General features: G+C 37.0%; 1 protein-coding gene across 2 annotated transcripts in view; it reads right to left on the bottom strand.

Moving 5' to 3' along the window:
• The window catches only part of KCNN2 (potassium calcium-activated channel subfamily N member 2), a 72,523-nt gene that overhangs the window by 28,688 nt on the left and 22,376 nt on the right, over positions 1-21,459 (bottom strand). Inside the window, exon 5 of one of the 2 annotated variants that reach the window (XM_075136681.1) lies at positions 9,378-9,416. The exons of the other annotated variant lie outside the window; for it this stretch is intronic. Coding sequence (XP_074992782.1) covers positions 9,378-9,416 — 39 coding nt within the window. The remainder of the gene's footprint in view (positions 1-9,377; positions 9,417-21,459) is intronic. 2 annotated transcript variants of the gene reach the window in all.

A 21,459-nucleotide genomic window follows, 5' to 3' on the forward strand; every position in this document is an offset into this window, starting at 1 on the left:
TATGTCCTGATGGTTACAACAACGTAAAAACTCCTTGACTGCCAGAGACTAGACCAATCACACAAAACAAGTCTGTTCCACATTTCACCAGTACTTCTCCCTCCTGGTATCAGTGTGTCTTTCTCACATCCTTTATAAAAGCTTTCAAAGATTTTTTGTTCTGCACCTAGAACAATGCAGTAACAGCCCACATTTGGAGTTCCTAAGGATGACAGTGACACAAATAATGATAACCACAACAGCAACAAGAGTAGTAAGAAAAACGACAGCAAACTTGATTTAACTCATGACCACAGAGCTCAGCACAACAAAAAGAGATCTGACACTGCTTTTTTTCCAGTCTGCACGAAATGTTATGGATTTTAGTCTCCACTTAACGAACTTTGCAAATAACAGCTGTGAAATACATGGATGCAGGGAGAGAGACATATTCATCCCATCCAGGAGGCAAGAAGAAAGCCTATGTATCATACAAGTCCCTACAGATTATCATGTAAGTGATATGACCCATAGGCTTTAGATGAGCTTCACAGAAGAGCGCTAAAGCCACATCACATATTCTAAGACTAGCAACTCAGTTAAATACCAATAAATGCTTACCTAAATATTTAGAATACATTTCTTTAATGCCTCTCTTTGGGTATTGAACTTGGTCATTTCTGTACTTCAGATAGAAAACAGTTTTCCAATGAAGATTAAAATGCAATACAATGCTTTTGATTTTTCCTACGTTTTGTCCAAATAGTTACATCCTTACAAAATTTCAGCCCGACATGGTGATAATTATAGAAATCTTGATATGACTGAAAACAGAACGTTCAAATCCAACTCAGTAAGTTACTGAAAAAAACACCAGTTTCACATAAAGAATGCCAAAACCTCTCTTAAGCCTTGAACAATACAGGGAAAAGATAATGGAGTATTTATCCATTTATCCTCCTTTACCCATGCCAGAAAACACAGAAGCCAATCTACCCATAGATCATTTAACAAAGGTGACATAGGGTTAACTTTCAAAAAGCAAACCGGTAGTTTTTCAAGTTTCATTGGAGACATGGATCTTAATTAGTAAGGTCCCCTAGATGAAATATTCATTAAAGCCATCTGCATCCATATTTAGTAGCACACTTCAAGAACCTGTTCAAATGTTTTTATCTTGTTAGCTCAGCGCTCTTGGATTTCCTACTCTGAATATTTCACCTGGTTGTGATTTTAAGGTTATAGTTCAGGAATCAAATGGTGCCCACTTAATTTAAAAATCATCATCAATACTTATGACTTTACTGTGACTAAGAGACAAAGGATACTTTGTACCCTCTCTATGGGCTCAACTGCGCAAGCATGGCAAAGCATGCAAATTACAAACTAATTTCATCTTTCAACAAAACCAAAAAATCCTTTTTCTCTCACAATTGTTAAGGGAAAGTTGAAGGAGTGACTTCTCAAGTTAAAAATCTGTAAGTAAAATAGAGACAATCTAAAAGAGGGGATCATTGTCCTGATAATCCCATCATTCTATGCCAGATTTATAGGAAGGTGGATTGGTTTTGTCTTGTTTTTTTTGCAACCCCACTTGTGATTTTTGAATTTCTGTGGTTAGTAATTCTGGTACATGTCTACATCCTTCTGATTTTCATAAGATTACAGCTGGGCCAGCATACACTTCCAAGTGCTCTGCTATGTCATTAGGCACCACCATCACTTGGGATTCGAGCCTGAACGAGCAAAGCCAGGGGAGCTTTGGCTACCCTGCGTCCACCATCAGGTAGCAAATTATTACATCTATATCAAAACAGGAAAAGCAATTTCTTAAAAAAGTAGGAATTGCAACGTCTTATTTGTACAGCCACGGGAATGGCTGAAAATGAGCACTGGAGGTATTTAAATTGCTTTGTTTTGAGGAGGGGGAAAGAAATCTTCTCATTGCCTTTTTGACTTGCTTTTAAAGTTATCACAGCCCTAAAGACTGAACTTTTCCATTTATGCAGGGAACAGTAAAATGAACACAGCAGAAGTTGAACTTTCCCATGTTTTTCCATCAGTGCACCTCTACTGTGTTGCACTCAAGTCACCAGAAGGCCTGAGAAAAGTCATTCCCATCACTGTATTTTCACTTCACTATTGAGACTACCCCCAGCAGAGTGAACTGCAATGGACATTACAGTGAGGAGAAAAGCCATCCACATGAACTGCTGGAGCAGAGCTGTCTCCCTCATTGTCAGTCGTCATCAGCCACTACAAACATCTCCTCATTCTAGCTGGACTGTGAAAGACAGCTTGAATGTAACACACTCCAGAATTCCACTGCAGTTTTTCTAAACTATCCATTCGCTCTGTATCTGAGCGCTCTGAAATCTGACAGGAAAATACCCTACCATGAAACAGCTCGGAAATCCCAAAGCTCAGAAAGTAAAGAAAAAGAAACAAAAATTTCCTTTCAGCGACAAGTTCCACACAAAGCAAAATCTAGTCATTACCAACCAAATTCCAAAACATAAGCTTTTTGTCATTAATCTTTAGTTTGATAAAGGTTTTTATTTTTTATAAAGATTTTTAATTTTTAAATTCAAATCACTACAAAAATATTTATTTAAATATTAAAAGCCCACTATTCTCAGCCAATAAAAACTTGCACTAGAAACACAGTGAGCCACCTGAAGGTAAGAGCTAGTATTGAACTGTGTTAAAACTGCAGCTATGAACAGCTTGATTTTCTGGATCATGTCCAGCCTCCCATGGCAGCAGAATAAAGGGTCATTTAGAAAAGCTGTGTATTCCCCCGAGCTAGGAAAATCCTTGGCTGGAGTCACACAGGCATAAGTATTATTTATCACTTTTTCTCTCCTTCTCTAATAAGGAATGTGCTAGCAGGCAGGTGGTGCTGCAGCTGGAACACGCTACTCACCAGGCAATCCTCATCCTGTGAAACACCACTATCCAGTTCTCACCAACCAGCATATATAAGTCCTGAGACTACTCTAATTTAAAATAACTGAAATATAAACCAAAAATAACTGAATTATTAGATTTGTGCAAAAATAGCATGGCTCGATTCCTTTCCAAGCCAAATTGAGTGGGAGTTTTACCATTCATCTCAGGAAGACATAAATATACTCCTCAGCCGACAGTACTGCAGTAGTTGCGTTGTCAAAGCAATATTCCGGATTCTTTATCAAACAGCAGTCCTTTTCTTCTGGTTTCACTATAGGTATCGTGATTTTCAGTACTGCCTTCCTCCAGAACTATGTTCGTATTTGATGACGTTTCATTTAACTGGTAAAACATCTGTTTTTTAGCTACACACAGTTATCACACATTGACATCTTGACATCTAAGACACGTTCATGTTAAGAAGTGATGAATAAGAAGAAATCAAGTATAACATTAAACGTGACCACTGGCACATTAATTAATACTTAGCAGCTTCATTTCAGTTTATCTTCCCTCCATGGATGGCCTCTGATACCTTTGCCAACTTTGGTTTTGCTTTCTTAAACAAGTCAAGGAAAGAACTAAAAAAGCGCTTGAAAAGATGACCCTTTTTGTAGAGGAGAAAATGGCCTGCTTTTACCATAGTCATGAAGAAATTCCTGGCCTGCATACAATGACAATCCAGGCCGAGTTTAGTCTTGTCAAACCTTGAAAGCTTTTAGACTAATAACAGCTGGAAACAGGTTCAGCCCATTAAATCAGAAACTTGTCAAGATTCTGCTGAGACACTGATTGATCTAACCAGCTATTAGAGCTCTTCCCACAGTCCCAGGCCATTCTGTTACTAAGTGCCTTTTTAGTCTTAGATGGTAGCTACTGGCAGCGTTTTATCTGTTAATACAGTGATGATAATAGACTGGTCTTTTTATTCCTTCTCACTTCCTCCTGTTTAACAGAAACAAAGAAAACCAAAACAGCACTTGGAAGGAACAGTGGGGCTGACTCAAGTCAATGGAAGAAATTTTGCCTGCCTTTAGGGTTTAGGATCAGAAAGACAGCTTGAGAAGTGCACGTCACTCCTTGTCTTTTTTTTCTAACATGCCTGTTGACATCCCCCAAATATTTATGAACAGCAGCAAAAATGTTCTTGTCACAAAAACCGCTTCATGAAAGTGCAAAACACCATGGCAAATGTATGGATTTCATACAGACAGACTCACATCGGTAGCAGTTCTGAACCCAACTAAAAGTAACAGGTGCGAGTAAGCTGTCTGGGTTGCTTCTACAGAGGTCAAAATGTTCATGATTTTTCTATTAAGAGTATTTGTGGACTATTTATGAATAAACTAATAAATCCAACAGAGAAATGTTAGATATCATTACATAAGAAGGATATGTTACTATGTTACCTAAGATGGATGGAAAAAATAATCTGAAAGAAAACAAGAGGACAGAGGAGAGAGAGAAATCAACACAAAAACAGAAGGGTGAGATGGTATACTTTAAGAAATTTTATCTTTATTCTTGAATATAAATCGTAATTTAAGCATAAGTGTGAAGACATAAAATTATTTAGATCCCTATCTGCTGTCAAGTATCTACCTCTTAATGCCTGGGCAATGGGTAACCTGCCAGTAGAGAAATAAGGACTAATAGCCCTTTTTTCAAAGGGTACCAAACTTTTATTTGACCTCCACTGGAGAAGGTCTTGCCTTGTGTTCCTGGTGCTGTAAAGAGCTGATGTTCTGCTAAATAGGTATACCTGTCTGCAGCCGAGGTGGATGGAAAGATTTTCCATCTTTCCAAGAGAAGCCATTCAGCTACAAGCATAATCTGAAGACATCAAAGCTGCTGAAGCTCGTTGAAAGTATTACCTGCTTTTTTTTTTTTAAAACCTGCATCCAATAAATGTGTGAGAGTGTTAAGGAAAATCTGTTGAATCAATTCTACTAGCACTGGGAAATTGGGAAACCTTTATATTTGTGACAGGCAGCAGTCCACTAAGAGGAACAGCAGCAAAGATAGGAGTGCTCAGTATCAGTGCACAAAAAAGTGCTGCTGTGAATAAAGTGATAACTACTGCTTCAGAAGGTCTTAGACTATATGAAAACACTAATGTGTCTTATGAAAGTTTTTAGAGAGTTTGCACAAGGAGAATTTTTTCTTGCCTCGACTAAGAAACACACCCATCACCCCCCAAACCCCATCTTTGGGGTTTATCCCCCAATATAATCATATCCTTACTCCAACTGTGTTCTTTTCAGCAATTTCAAGCTATTTTTTCCTGCAGTGGCATAACTGGAGTAAAATCTTATCTCCATTGAGGTCAGCAGCAATTTTTTTTTGCCAGAATTTCCACTGATCATCCTTTAAGATGTTTGCATTTAGTGTTTCCATGCTTAGCTGCTTCAGAATTGTTACTTTGCCTTTGTCTTCATCTCACATTTTGGATACCAATAATGCTTTGCTATTATGACTATCATTACATATATCAAGAAACATCCTAATAAAATTGCTATGCTAATTAAAAAAATGTAAAAATTTATGCTTCTCCTCTTCAACATTTAGAAGCATAATATGAAATGAAATGCTTATTTGGAGATTTAAACTTAGCTATAACATACATTTACTTCCAACATGCTTGCTGTGACTCAGTAGAATAATGAATAACACTTAAGATCTTTGAAAGCTGCTCCCAAAGTCTTAAACCAACCCTTAACTCCTGGAGACCTTAATGAGCTCTGCCTGCAGCAGTGTTTTTTAAACATATATCCTGACTGCTTTGAAAAACAATCAGGTTCACTGTGTCTAAACGTGGCTCATTTTAATAAAATATGCACAAGAGATATAGAAAAGAAAGTAAGGCCAGCAGCAATACCTTTCTGTCTCTCAGAGATGAAAACTGGGACTAACAGTAGCAGCTGTCATGAAGGTTACGTGACTGATTCTTCCCATTTCAGAAAACATAGTAATTATCCTTTGTGCAAAATTTCACCCAATGTTAAGTATTTGGACTAATACATTTTATTATATTCAGACAATCTTCTGTTGGATAGATCTAGCTTCCTCATGCTATGGAACAGGCTCAGGGATTCAGCTTTTCCCATATATACTGAAATTTATTTTTTGATATTTTTCTGTCTCCAACAAAAACAGTTTTCATGTTTCACAGGGTTGCCTTCGGATTTTAAAAACTCAACTCTCTAGCCTTTCCTGACTCCTGTATGCATGTCCAGACTGTGCAGAAAAGCTAAGGATGAAGCATGCTTCATATCACTCAAGTGCTAAGAGGCAAACTCAGGCAGGCTCTAATGGTTATTGTTAGCTGGTGGATCAAGAGTAACATTCAGCACCGAAACAGTAAGGTCTGGAACAATCTTTATTTCTTAACTTTGGCACACGTATTACAATGCACTCTGTAATTCCATGATCATATGCTACTTTTTAATCTTCACAAAAACACACAAGTACCTTTTTCAATGCAGAGTACAGCTTTGCTCCAGGGATGGACAGCAGTAGCACAAAATACTTTATTGTCGTACAATTTTCTGCCTCATTTTTTTGAAATGAAAAATCGCTTTTTAATTTTTCATAGCTCTCTGACAGGCTCCCTGCATGAAGTTAACCATCTTGTTACAGCTTATCATTATTTTGGTGGTCTTCATCTTCTGAGCCTTCAGCTCCAGACTTCACAGTTTGATTAGCCTGGATGCTCAAAGCTCTGACTAAAAACCAATGAACTCAAAGTTCTCTATAATGACACATATGTTTAAAAAGAAATCTCTTAAATTAGACATCCAAAAGTTGCACAACACCAAAATGTCTCACTTTGCCAAAAACAGCGATATGTCCTGAAGCAGCAAAATAGCCCTTTAAATGCCTGAGTACCCATACGTGAAGCAACATGGATGGAAAAATCCTTAGCGAACGAGTAACCAATGAGGCTTCCCACAATGCACAAAAAAAGAGCTGTTGATACCCTTTTTTTACTTCAGTAGCTTAATGACGAGAGCATTCACCATGGGGAGCAAATTTGCTTTCAGTCTCTTCTCCAGCACAAACCTGATTGACATTAATATCTTCATCTCACTGCCCTACCTGTTAGGATACAGATTGTGAAAACATCTCAGAGTATCTTTTTGAAGCTATTTCAACTTTAAATTGAATTCAAAATGGAGACAGCAGGACTCTTTCATCTAGTGGAGAGAGAGATTGCCTAAAAGGTTTAGGACGGGTGCTGGAAAAGGCAACATGCCCACTCCAATCCTGACAAACCACTCTTTTGAGTAAACAATAGCTCTGCTTTCAAAGCAAAATTCAACAAGTAATTCAGAAAGTACTGAGACCGCAAACACATTGACTAATAGAAATAACCCCCAAAATATCTAAGAGCCGCTCTTTCTGTAGTTCATCTGTATATCTGTATATCATCTTTATCAAATGAGGTTCAGTAAAAGAAGCAACTACAAATACACAGTTAAAAGAATGAATATAAAAGAAGTAAACTGAAGTGACATAAGCAATCTTGAGGGAAAACTGTTATTTTTCAGCACTGCACTTTGTAATATTATTTTAAAAGATATATATATGCATGTATATTTCCTTTCTGCAGACATATTTTTTTTTACACAGTATAATATTTGAAATTTGTCAATACAGTAAGAATGAATCCTATTTTTAAGGTTTGCTTTAATTTTTCGAAGTCTGTAACAGCATTGGTTAAAGCTGTGTTATGATAGAAATACGAATCATTCAAAATCAGAGTTTCTTAATGAACTCTACTGTGAATCATTCATTATATTCACTAGCAACTAATTCCCTTCTAAAATTTTCCCCTATCTTGCATTTTGCATTTTCTCTGGAGATACCCTGTTACTATTTTATACACATAAGCCTCCCTCAGAAGGAGGAAAGATTTGTATTTTGTTCTTTTTTTTAAGTTGAGATCAAAAGAATCAATTGACGTCTAAAGAATCTGGAGTAACTTGCTGAAGAAAAACTTCAAAAATAGAAGTTTTAGAAATTAGAAATAGAATTAATCATTATGCACTTAAAATTAAACCCACCCTTTTTTTCTGACATAAAATGGCATAACTAGGTAAAAGTTAGCCTTTCTTTTCTCCTGTATGTGGGAAAAAGGGGGAGAAAAGAGGAGGAGGGGAAATTATACAGCAAAGATGATGCTGAATTCTCAGACAAGATTTTCTGACAAACTGAGCACTCTGAAGGTATTTTTCTCTCATGGAACTAATTTCATTTATTATCACACAAATTACTATTTTTTAGTATCTTAGTTTTCTACAGCAGAAGCTGATGTATTGCTGTCCATAAAAACGAATTAAGTACAAGCTCACAGCCATAAAGTCTGCTTTTTTTTGGTCCAAACTTCATGAGAACATCAACAATTTTACCAACGTACACATGTTCTCTAACGAAATGAACATTGGAAACAGATGACAAAAAAAAAAGGGCAAAAAAAAAAGCCCAAGCCAATTTCATTTTCCTTAGAAATAAAAAACAAAATAACCTACAGATTCATCAAAATATATGTTCTGGATAAACTGGAGAATAAAACTGTCTTATATAGCACAGCACCTTACAAGTAACTGCAGTCAGTGGAAAAAATTTCATTGACTGCCTCAGATTTGGGACTAGGCTTACACCCTGTATCATGGACACTGCTGGAGCCATATGCTTAACTTAAAGCAAGCTAAAGTGTACTTATTCCTTGAATATATTTTAATTTCCTTTATGAGAAGGCAAGGCTGTATTGAGTTTAGCTTCTATAAGGCACACTGCTTGAAACTAGACAGATTTTACTGAGTATTTATAAAGACAATTCCAAACCCAAAGTCTGTGTACTTTTGAGAGTCATCTGAAAGTTGTGCCAGATTTCACTAACAGTTCGTTACTGATGTACTAGGGACAATTAGTACATTTCATGTTATGAAACATAAAGTATAAAAACGTAACTATATATTGCTATGTAGAAAATGAAACAGGGAAAGCACTTGTAACATAAATATTTTCCATCTACATTTTTATGTATGAAACTTCAGCACAAGGCTGTCAATATTTCAAAAAAAAAAAGTGTTCTCTCTTTTTCAATTCTGTTTTTTTCATCAAATCGATCAGAAGGCTAGGAAAATACTTCAGGGTGAAGTTTATGATTAATCTGGAGATGTTCATTTACTAGGGATCGAGAAAGGTTATCTACACAGAAGACAAATTTTTGTGTCTCCTGGTGCCCTACGCCTTACAGTGGAGTGAGCGCGTATGTGGATCAACTATGGGACAGACTTCTGCCACAAGCCTTTCAAGGCAAATGCAAGTTGAGAGAATACCATAGTTTCAGTCAGGCTATGAGGAATGTAATACAGCTGTACGTAGTGCTTAACTCTGATGATGATAATAAAGGAGTATCATCCTCATTTACTTATACAGACTTCTCTATAAGCAGATTTGAAGACAGAAGGGTTGCCCAGCTAAATGCACCCAAAAAGAAAATGCTTAAGAGACCTTCACCATAGTATGTTAAAAATGCCAGATGCAGTTATGGTTTTCTTTGCTCTGTTTTAGGCCTTGGCATGTTGCCATCAAATTCTGTAATACTGGGAGTGTAAGATTATATGAAGTCTGACTCTTCTACTTTCTTCCCTACTTCCTCATTGAAAAAGAGGTTAAAATCAGGCTTTTTGGTTTTGCTAATTTTGCATTTTCAAGTTTGTTTGTTGTTTGCTTTCAGGACAGAATAACTTCTAAGTTCACTTACCCTGTAGGGATCATCCTCATTTTGATGGCAAAAAGGACGAAAAAAGAAAAAAGATCTTGCAGTATTTTCTCTAAAGACCATGCACATGAGAGGGTTCTTTCTACTGCCAAATTCTTTTTACCAAGACCATTGTTGCCTGGTATCTTGGCCTTCATTCAAGACTTTCTGGTTTTCATTTCTATTGATTTTGGAGAAGAAAGGAATGGAATCCTGTGCTCTGAAGGAACCTGAGCAGATGACATTTTCAGCAAGAGCGAGCAGTTACACATTGTCACTTTGTGTTGTACTGGAGGGGAGAAGTCTGGATGGAATGGCAACTGAACTTACCTTTTGCACTATCTACACTTACAGCATGTGTCTTGCAGTCTACATGTTGAACATGTTGGAAAAATCCTTTAATAAAACAGAAACTATCTAATGCCTATTGATTGCTCTATTGGTAATTTCTATGCCAATCATAAAGTAGATGTGTGAGGTACCTATGTGACTTTCATACTTAAACTCAGCTCTTTGGTCATGAGTCAGACTGGAAAGCACAAATCAGGGGTCATGCTTAACTAAGGATCTACAGGATGGGAACATACGAATTTGGGCATGCTGTCTGTAACTATACTGGCTTGATATGAAAACTAGATTTAATTTCAGCTGTTACTAATTATTTCTTTTTCAGACTCTGGAATGGTTCATAAAGGCTGTCAATATAATTAGTATTAAATTGCAACAAAGTGTACGAGCAGAACATGAAATGTTAAACAAACTTGAAATCTAATTTACAGTCCTCTCTTGGCCCTAGAAACAAGACAAGTTCACTGATGGGACAAACACGGGGAAGTGTATATGCACAAGCAGGTCTAGTTCTAGCAAGAAGAATGCTGCCCTTAGGGAGCTATTAATCCTCCTCCTTTCACTTGCTTGGCAGAACTGGCCTTCTGCAAGACTTTACATATACAACAGAAACTGAATCCAATTGAAAAAAAATTAAAAATCACAGGCATTTGTAGAGCTCCAAATGTGATTGCAGAGATACAACTTTTCTGCTATCTTAAATTGTTTCAGCTGTTCTACTTCATAAAAAGTATCTGAGATTATAATTTGAAAGCATCACAAAGGATAACAAGAAAAGACTGTTTTTGGGGGGGTTTGCCCCTCATTTTAAATGAGTAATGACCACCAGCTTACAGGTCAAAGACACCTTATTCCATTAGCAAAAGTCCATGACATTAAAGAATAAACAAGTCAGAGATACTCAGCAGAAGATGTTTGGTTTGGGAGAGGAAGAAGAGGACTAGACACTAGACGTGTGTCTCATTTTAGTAGAGTTGGGACCACTTTATACCTAAGTTGTATTTCTGCAGCTACAAAATACTCATTATAAAAATTTATAAACAAGGCATATTTAACATAGACTGAAAAATTTTCCTGTAAGAGTTCAACTTCATTTGAGTGTTACCTTTTATAGAACTCAAGAAAAGTTGTGACTAAAAATAAAATTATCTTTTCCCTTTAAAAGAAACAAATCTTGGGTTTCTCTAGATTGCAACTTTTGCGTTCAAGAGATTTAGTCATGAGTCCCCCAAAGGGGAAGAGGACAAAGACTTCCAACTGTATGGATTAAAAATCTCTGGAAGATACATAAGATCTACAGTCATACTCTTCCATGCCACCCAGCTTCAGTCAATTTCTCCTTCAGGTTCAGGAGTTGTGACTGAAGAGAGGTAGGTGCGGAGCTGCAATGCACCCACACAGCCTTCTGCAGGGGATGGCCTACGTTTTCTGAACATCTTTCCCCAAAGCATGAGAAAGCAAAATGTAAGCATACAAAATCAACAGCATTTCCTGCATTTTCACATCCCTCCCCTTGCTCCCATAATGGGTATAGCTAGATTGCATCTCTGTACAATAATTTTAAACACTATAAAAGCATTAGCACTGTGATTGTACTTTAATAGGACTTTTTTTCCGGGTAAGTTCAAACCATTTTGTTATTCAGTATAAGGACACCACACTAAACAGTAACAGTAAATATAATTCTCTCCATGGAATAGACACAAAGAGCTTAAGTGACTTTGTTCAAGGTCACAACAGAATTGTAGGATAGATGTCTATTTCATGCTTTAAAAACCAGAACATATTCTGTATCATTAAATAATGGCATTTTCCACTAAATTTTTCCACTTTTTAATACTTCTGTGAACTTATGAATATTTGTATACAACTAGTATATTTTCATTGATATACTAAAACCTTCAATTCAATGTTCTGTACTACCAACAACACTACTGCTGGTTACCTGAATAACAGCAAAGCATTAGGGTTGATCCTTTAAAACCTTGCTAACATGGTATAAATTTTTATTTTCCCTTGAAAGAAAGTGAAAATGAGCTCATAGAATGTGTTGTTCCTGGTGCAGATTGTTGTGTCTCCAGTAGACACTAGAACATCAAGCCACGGCATCTGCTTCTTGGCCGATTATCTGTGCTAGATCTCATTTTCCAAAAATCAAGAGAAATCATACTCCCTGCCATCAGAAATACAATCACTGAAGGACAACAGTGTCCTGCTGCGGTACACTGATTGCGTCAGCAGGTCTTCTGCCTCCCAGCACACAAAGAACAAGGAAGGCAACCGATGTGATCTGCTTGCAAGGAGATTCAACTGTTCGAGCAAATACCATTCTAAAAGCAGTATTATCAAGAATTATCACACACAACTTTTGTTAAATGCTGGTAGGCTTGGAAAAGGAAGAAGATTAATGCTGCAAGTATTACTGAGAGCTGACAACTGTCTTTGGTGTTAAATTAACTAAATGTAACATATAATTTGCTTTTGAATACCTTGGAAAGAATCTACTGTGAAAGACTGCAATTTAACACCAAAGTTTAAACAGTCGAGGTTACAATTTTAGAAACTCATTAGTCTGAAGGTGTATGATGATTTTCTGAAAAGATGAATGATTAAAAACAAAGTCAAAAAGAAAAGACATTTGGGCATGAATATTTGGTCTGAAATTTCACTGTTCAATTTCAGGTGATGTTGCATCTCTATGATTTCAGATTGTGGGAAGCTTTGCAGGTTATATCTACTGCATTCTTTAAAGTATAAAATAACATAAGAGATCACCTTTAACTCAAGGAATTAGAACATCAAGTATCTTCTTTCTGAAACTCAGTGAAGAGATAAATTATTTTTATTAGAAGACTATTACTTAAGGTAAATCATTTGCAAGGTCGTTTCCCACATATGCTATTGCATGTTCAGAAATATGCAGTCCAGCCCCTGGACTGACACTAAGGTCACAAAGGAAAACATTCGGGACAATTCTCAGGTCAAGGCAATTAAACTAAGTGTCTACACAACTGATAAATTTTGGTTATTCATAACAACAAAGAATGCAGTGGCCGAAGGAGACGAGACAAAGATTAACGTCATCCCTCTGCAACTACCAAAAGCAAGCCTGAAGCAGCGAATTGATGGTGCCCTTGCCAAACACCACCTGCACCAGAGTAAACTCCACATTCTCCTACCACCACCACCCCACTGCAAAGCCAGCAGTTAGTGTGCAATGTTTTAGAAATCCATGTTTAAGTTTCCCCCTCAGATGCACCATAGCCAAATACTGAATTCAAAACAAAGCCACTGACCCTTCTGACATGACTGATTATTAACCAGTGATTATTAAGTATGCTCTTCCATACTCCAGAGTTGGACCGAGGGAGCAGCTTCTCCCCTTTAGATCTCATGTCCTATATCCATCCTATACCTACTAGGGAGGTGGCAGCAGTAGAAAAGAAGCCAAAAAAGCAATACATGCTCAGCCAAAATCCTCCTCTCCCCTCAATCAGCATCAAGCTGCAATGGGACTAAAATAGTTTTTCTTCTTTTTACATCAAATTCTTCTGTTTAACACTTACACAGTCAGCTAGGCCAACAATGTTTTTTGACTCCTTGTTGTTTCGTTTCATTTCAAAAACATCCAGACAGCATGAGACAGCTAATATGCAGCAAACTAAGGTCAGAAAAGCATTACTGGCTCATAGTCCTTTTTGCAAAGACTTCAGCTAGGTTTTTTTATATTATCATCTCTCGTGTTCGTGAAAAAGATCACAGCCTTTAAAGATAATAATTAGGCACTGGTTTAAGTGTTATAAAAAATGACACTTCCATATCACAGAACTCTTAACTCCATTACCATACTTCAATTTAGTGAACCACTCTTGTGGAAACCCATAGGAATTTTGCCTGTGGATTTCATTTAACACAGAACAAGGCTTAAAAAGAAATATTGGATATAACTCTGTTTTAGAGAAAAGTAACTGCAAGTAGATTAATGTTCTATTTTCTAATTCAGGAATGTTCTTGATTGATCAGCCTACAAGCTCTGAACTAGTGTAACATCACTGTTTTTGGAAGCATGAGTGTAGGTGATAACACACACCAACACTTGCACACTTACAAGATTAAGAAAGTCACGTATCATGGCCCTACCTCCAAATTCATTCTAGTAAGCACTGTGCATCTGAGAACACCGAGATCCCAGGAACACATACACACCCCACTGATAATGATGGAGGAAAAAGGAGAACAAGCTTCTTTTAAAAACAAACTCATAATGCATTCCTGATTCAGCTACCCAAATACAAATGTCTAAAACATACTACAGATGTTAGAATGTAGGGTACTTTTATAAAAATATTTAGAATAAATCAGTACAAATAAAAGTGAAAAAGGTGCCTGGAATTCAGTCCAGAAATACCATTGAAGCTTTACAGAAATACTCGTTACAGGATATGAGAATTCCTGTGTTTTGGGCCAAAATGGGGAAGAGCCTTATCACTTGCAATGAATATAGACAGCAAAATGCCCTTCCCTCTACTACTTTGTCACTTTTCCTTGGACTAACAATTTTTTTTTTTTTTAATATAAAACCATTTTAAAAAGAAATCCTAAGGGTGAGTTCTTCAGAACAGACGGCGAGCGAACAGATGCAACCTTTGGCCGGACTCTTCGGGGAGAGCTGCGTGCGACAAGCGCGCCCACCTCGCAGACCGACCAGGGGCTGTCGTGTCAAGGCAAGCCTCCCTCATCCCTGCCGTGCCCATTCCCTGCAGCGTTAACTTCCCACAGTCAGCAATACAGATCAAGTCCTGCAGGCAGAGCTGTGCCCTCTTCCACTTCCACTAAGAGAAGGAAGCTGCCATTTCTAAAGTGGACACTGATATAATCTCTCAATAATATTCCAGAAGGGCTGGTGATGGGACCTTTCCACTCACAAGGGCATTGCTCTGCAGCGTGACACAAAATTAGGGCTCTCTCTAATTGCTGTTAAACTTCGTTGCAGGTTTAAATATCAAATGTTTCCATAGGGATTATGGGCTTGTGTACATAACTGAGCGGTATCCACTGTTGGGGATCGTTTGAATAAACAGTTTTAATACAAGGCTTTTTCAGCTCTGCATAAACAGAACCGTACCAAATTACCTGGTAAAAACGAAAGTAACCTGTAAATATGTAAAACTATGGCACCAACCGGTAGTAAAGATTTATCTGGTGAGCTGTACTCCCCATATATATGTTAACTATAAACTGAAGTTCTAAGCATAGGCTGGCCACTAGTACGATGTCTCTGCCATACTTATTACCGATTTGTTGCAAATCACTTACCATCTCAAGAACTGCTGTAGGAAAAACTGCATCTGATTTTGAACTTTTCAAGGCAAAAAATTACCCAAGCAAAAAAAATCTGAATGTATTGAGACAACAAATTAAAAGGGGGGAGGAACACAGAAATGGAAAATATTTTTTTAAAATATTTTATATGTTTTTTAAAATACTAAAAATATATATAAAATATTTTAAATTAAATATTTTAAAAGCACCTTCTGATGTGTCCCTCCATATAACCATTAATTTCTTTAAACTGTGCAATTCCCCCCACACTAACTATGTCCTGTGATTGACCTTACAGACTTGAATTTTTAGGACTGAATTATAAATTCCCAATAAAAGGAATTCTTTAATGTCTAAGATCAGAGTTCAGTCAGCATATCGCCTGTTTATTAGCGCTGAAGTGACAACCATGATACAAACTCCTCACGGTGGCCTGATATCCAGATCAAGAAGCAAAAGAAAACCAGTAGTAAAGCCTAAATCCCCATTTCAGGGTGCATTTTTCAAATACATTAAGCTACTGGAGCAAAAAACTATATTTTGAACTGATAAGAAATTGATTTCTGCTTCAGTATGATCATATTTTCTAAGGACTGCTTTTAAAGTATTGTGACAAACAGTTTTGACTCCTTTTGAAGCAAAATACTCTGAATAGTTTAAGGTATTGGTTAAAATGGGAAGGAAAAAAATTAACTACTGCATTTAAAAGACCAAGGACCAGAGGATGTATCTTTGGATCCACTAATGAAATAATGATTAAAAAACGTCCATAAATTGCTCTCTTATCTGAAAGAATTTGGAGTGGGTACAAACATTCTTGCTGAACAGAAGACAGATTGTTCCCTGAATTATGTTTTACAGATTCAAGATTAATGAAAAAAAAAAAAGGCATTTTGTCCTTGAAAGCAGGTAAGTACTCCTTTATAAGTATTCTTATTCTCGTCAGACTTTTGCATTTAGAGGAATAGTTTTCACTTTGCTCAGCATTCTTATGAGACCTTGGAACTATACATGAGCTTTTCCACTTCATTCTGTTCTCATACAACTGTTGTACGTATAAATCCTTTGTAAATAAAAAGGAATTTAACCAAAAAAAGTTTTCCTGCTTTACTTAGATGACCCTGAAAAACAGATGTAAGATCTTTTTTAAGTAAGCGAAGAGCCTTTTTTGTGCTTGTTTTTTAACTTTTTGTCTTTTGCATTCCCTGCCCCCAAGTTGGGTCTGCTATTTTTGGACTAGAGAAACACCGATCTATCTTGGCTTGATAAATTTTTGTGAAGGGATGACTATATCCACTGAGTTACTGCACCAGTTATGGTTACCTTCCATAGCTATAAGGCTAATTCTATAAATACAAACAAATTGGAGAATATGTTCTTACTTGTATTCCCAAAATTCTTTTGCTGAGGATACACAAACAGCATTGTTCCAGAGGGAAGAAAAATAGGAATTTGAAAGAATAGCGCTCAAACTCCACATGCATTAGAACAGGTGCCTCTGCTTCCTCCATTAAATGTACATAAACTGTTTTGTCTTCAAGCAGTTGAAGAACACATAATTTAGCTGTTAATCCTACTGAATACACCTAGCAAACCAATATTTTATTTGAATCAATTGTTCTTTTGGGGTCTGGATTATGTATATCAGGCATTCACTGATGTACTTCTGTGATAGACTCCCTTGTTGCCTTCATTGTTTGATAAAACAATATATCTGATGTCTATTGGTAACATCTGCAAAGGAAATGCAAACCAATTATATCTGGTTTAGTTATGAGTTGCAAATATCGTAAAAGAGTAACCTAACATTTACAGTTAATCTACACTTAGCCTGCAAAACCAGGAATTGAGACTAGAAGGCAGAGATCATTCATTCATAGTACACACTCAAGTCAAGATGATGATGAATCATCTTTGATCACTGTTGTGTTGAATATTTAACAGTTAACTTTTGCCACCACTGGAGAAACCTGACTGCAAGGAGCACATTTTAGTGTCAGTGAGCCAAAAGGTAAAGAACTCTGATAAACAGCTAGCACTGTCATTATACAAACATTATTTGATCTGTTGACATAATTAGACATACTAGCTAGAAAAAATAAAAGTGATACATCATTGCTTCTGAGCTTTTGGGGCTAAAAATGGGTTTAAAACTAAATACCCAAGCTTGTTTTTTTCTTTTTTTTTAAACTACTAGCAAGAACCTTCACACTGGCACTGCAGAACTGCTAAAGCCAATTTCCAGTGGAGTGCGGCCTTGGGATTATAGGTGCAGTGTACAACTTCAGCTAAGGTCCTCAAGCCAACCAAAGAAGCCGAACACATACAGCAAGGAAATTAGAAGCTAAGGAACATTTGTTCCTGCATGAATTACAACTGAAAGTCTCGGTGCATCCAGCGGCTTGTATCAAATGAATCCTTAACATTTGCCTAGCAGTTGTCATGCGCGAGCTGCTTACTGAAAGCTTTGTGATGGCATTATGTTTCCAAGAATTAAAACAGATATTTATTTATTTGTAGAAAACATGAATGAGGAGAGAGCGGAAAAGGATTTCACCTTCACACACAGACAGATTTTTTTTTTGCTTTGTTGTTGTTTGTTTGTTTGCTTTTTTGTTAAATCAAGGAAAGAATACAGAGCAGAAGCCAATGGGAGGAAGAAATGCTGACTAAACAAACTGCTCAATCTGAACTGACTTCATTGCCAGAAGTTAGAGAGAGGTACAAACAGAACCAAAAACGGTGCCAAAAATGTGCTCTCTGGGAAAGCTGAAAATCCACTTCTGTTCTCAGTTCTGCTGCTGTAAATCCACAGTAACTCCAGGCATGTGATATGAGCTGTTCTGGACATACAACAGTGTAACGTGGGCACAGGTGGCTCATGTTGCCCTGATACATGGGCACATTATAGCCATGTGTGCATTCAGAAGGCAAGGTTCCTTCTTCCTTTTCACAGAAAAAATAAAAGATCAACAAGAGTGACTACCTTCTACATAACCTAGAAAAGCAGCACACTTCTCACAGCAGAGGCAGGTCTCCAAAAAAGCAAAGCAAATTTGTCAGAATTTTCAATGACATAATGCTATGCATACTAACTTTTTTTTTCTTTTAAGAAACCAAATATTTCAGTTTTAACTACTATAAACAACTGATGACCACGCACAGAGCTATTTCAGTAACAAGATCAGTATGGGAGACTGCAAAAAGTAATCCGCTTACAGATTATACAAAGTATAATACGAAAGTAACATATTCATAAGTGTTCTAGATCATATGCCTCAGAGATGTTATAAACACAAACATCTATTGAGTTAGACCTAATAAAAAATTTAGATTTTCATTATGAAGCCCACGTATGACAGACAGCAATATACTGATGCTGACAATGAAAAGACAGATACTGAAATCTATGTAATGTAATCTTCTCCTCAAAACAGACATAAAAACCTAAGCCAATAAAAAAGCAAGAGTTTCTGGCATTGTGTATACAGCAATGCTTTCCCCACCTTTTCCTCCCAAACTGCCTCAGCCAGGTTACTCTGCAGCCCAAGCACCCCGTTTATACTCAGCTGGCTGCCCACCACCATTATCTGTACTACATTCTGCCCTCATGGATGACCTTGAACTGCAATCCTGGAAAATACCTTGCTCACCAACCCAAAGTGTCACTTGCTAAAATTAGCGTTCTGGGAGCTAACAATAAAGCCATTAAGGCACTGAGAAAGACACATGTCCTGCCTTAGTTCAGTGTATATCAAGTGATCAGTCAGATGACCGTTAAAGCAGTGAAGTCTTTATTCAGATGGTCAACTCGCCTGCCTCAACCCATAACCTGTCTCTACCGGGGTTTTCTCAGAGAGATGGATAATGATGCTCTTTCATGCTACCTTCCTCGCTATGAAATGTGGTGCTTCCAAATCTCCATTCCTATTCCCAGGACAGCCTGCAATGAGAAAAATCTGACTTCGAACAGAGCAACAGTCTCAAAATCAGGCTGTCACTCAGCAGCAACAGCTCTTGCTGAGCACTCACAACTTCACAGTAAGGACACTGCCTACTGTGACTTCCCCCCGCACTGAGGACTGGAATAACGTGAGAGTGTTTCATCTCCATTCCAAAATTTTAATATTTTAATCTATTTAATCTTATCACTATCATCTTGTTCCAATTTGGATGGCCAGCTAGCTGATTTAATACACTGAAGAAATACTAAAACCACCAGTGCAAAGCTTTATGTAAAACTACTATATAACATAAATTAAAGAGTTTGGTGATAGAGTGATGCTGAGAACCATTTAGCACCATCAAATTTCATTCACGTAAATCCCCTCTCATTAAAAAAAAAGGAACCAGACTGCTGCCTAATTCCTAATTTCTGCTAAATGTATCAAAATTCTTTAGGGTTGCATGTATATTGTCAAGCAGAATAGCAAATACTCCTTCTAATGAAAACATTTATTTTCAGGATCATTTTGTGTACATAAAATAGTCTTTTCCAACAAATTAAAACTGAGGAAGAAAAAATCAACTTAAGAGCAGATGAAAGAAATGTATTTTATTTTTGTAAACTAAATTTTAACCACTGAGCAAATCAAAGCCATTAAGATCTCCAGAGACATCTTCTGAGGACTATGACCTCTACACAGCACAGAACGGATTCAGTGGCCGTATTTGTCCTTTCCCATGACAAATGGCTACTATATCTGTGTCCAGCTATACAAAAAGGGATGTTTAGCTTCAGACGTCAGAGTGTTAAGAACATTCCAATGTGTTTTGGGGTTTTCTTCTGAGAGCTTTGTTTAAAAATGTACTTCTCTATGGGCTATGGATCTACAGGTTTTTGGTGGACTAATTAGTAACTGGAATCCAGAGCCATCATCATTCATTGGGCAAAATGCTTACATATTCCCTCAGGGGAAAATCTGAGGCAAAACACACCAAATTGGCTGTGCGACTAGCATGGATGACACAAGTATCTAAATCCCAAAGCCAAAATATATCCCTTTTAGTGTTTTGAAACATAAAATTAACAATTTTGTTAAATGTGAAGGAACATAATCTTGGACTGGACTCCATGGACAGAAGGTAATTATGCTAGAGACATATTAATATAATACTCACTTCTATATTTAACTTGCTTTTAGTTGTGTTTTGTTTCAGTTTTAGAGGAGTCAGTGGCTATCCAGCTTATTGTCCAAACCATTACAGTCACTTCAAGGACAGCAACTACCAATTAAAATGTGGAAAATCCACTACTAGTCTAGCAGAGAGTTGAAGAAAATTCAGCCTTGTTCGCAACCCTGAGTTCAGTGTACCTGACCAAACAAATAAGTGTCTTCCCAAGATCACAGTGATCCAGAAGTGCCTCAGTTCTTTTTCAGTAATTTTCACTGTGAGAGGCACAAATTTTATAAGCTTATTTTGAATGCACATCTATTAGAAAGTTAGTAACACCATGACTATTTAATGCTACTTTTTAATAATAATAATAAACCAGTGATATGTAAAACAGTGACAGCAATGGATGCTGAAGCTTCTCAGAGCCACTTCACAAGTGACAATTTGGGAAATGCCTAAGCAGACACTCAGGAATTCCTGAACAGTAATTCTGTTGAAAGAAAACTGGTGGGAACAGAGGTGAAGAATGTGAGACAAAGAGGAGAGGCTTTGCAGAAGTTACATCTGAAACAAGAACATGCTTATTAAAATACAACTATTATAGATTCAGTCGATATCTAGAGTGCTCCATCTGCTCCCACTATGGCGAGTATTTTGAAACTGTAATATGTCTCTGCTAACATGGCATTTTCAGAACATTCTTAAATTATTAGTCTTGCCATAACATGAGGAAACAACATTGACACAAAGCATCTACTATGACAAACTACATTGCACAATTCTAGCAATTTTAACAATAAAACCTACAACGTCAACATGATCTTTACACTTAGTTTATGAGATCAGCTATTTTTCTGTGTAACAAATTGAGAAGTAATGCAAGGAGTAACTTCCAAAAGTAACATAACCATAACAGTTGGTGTGCAATTTAACTGCTGATTTAAATCAGCTAGCTGTCACAAATAACTCCC

This window comes from Calonectris borealis, chromosome Z (genome assembly GCF_964195595.1).
Source record: "Calonectris borealis chromosome Z, bCalBor7.hap1.2, whole genome shotgun sequence".
NCBI lineage: Eukaryota > Metazoa > Chordata > Aves > Procellariiformes > Procellariidae > Calonectris > Calonectris borealis.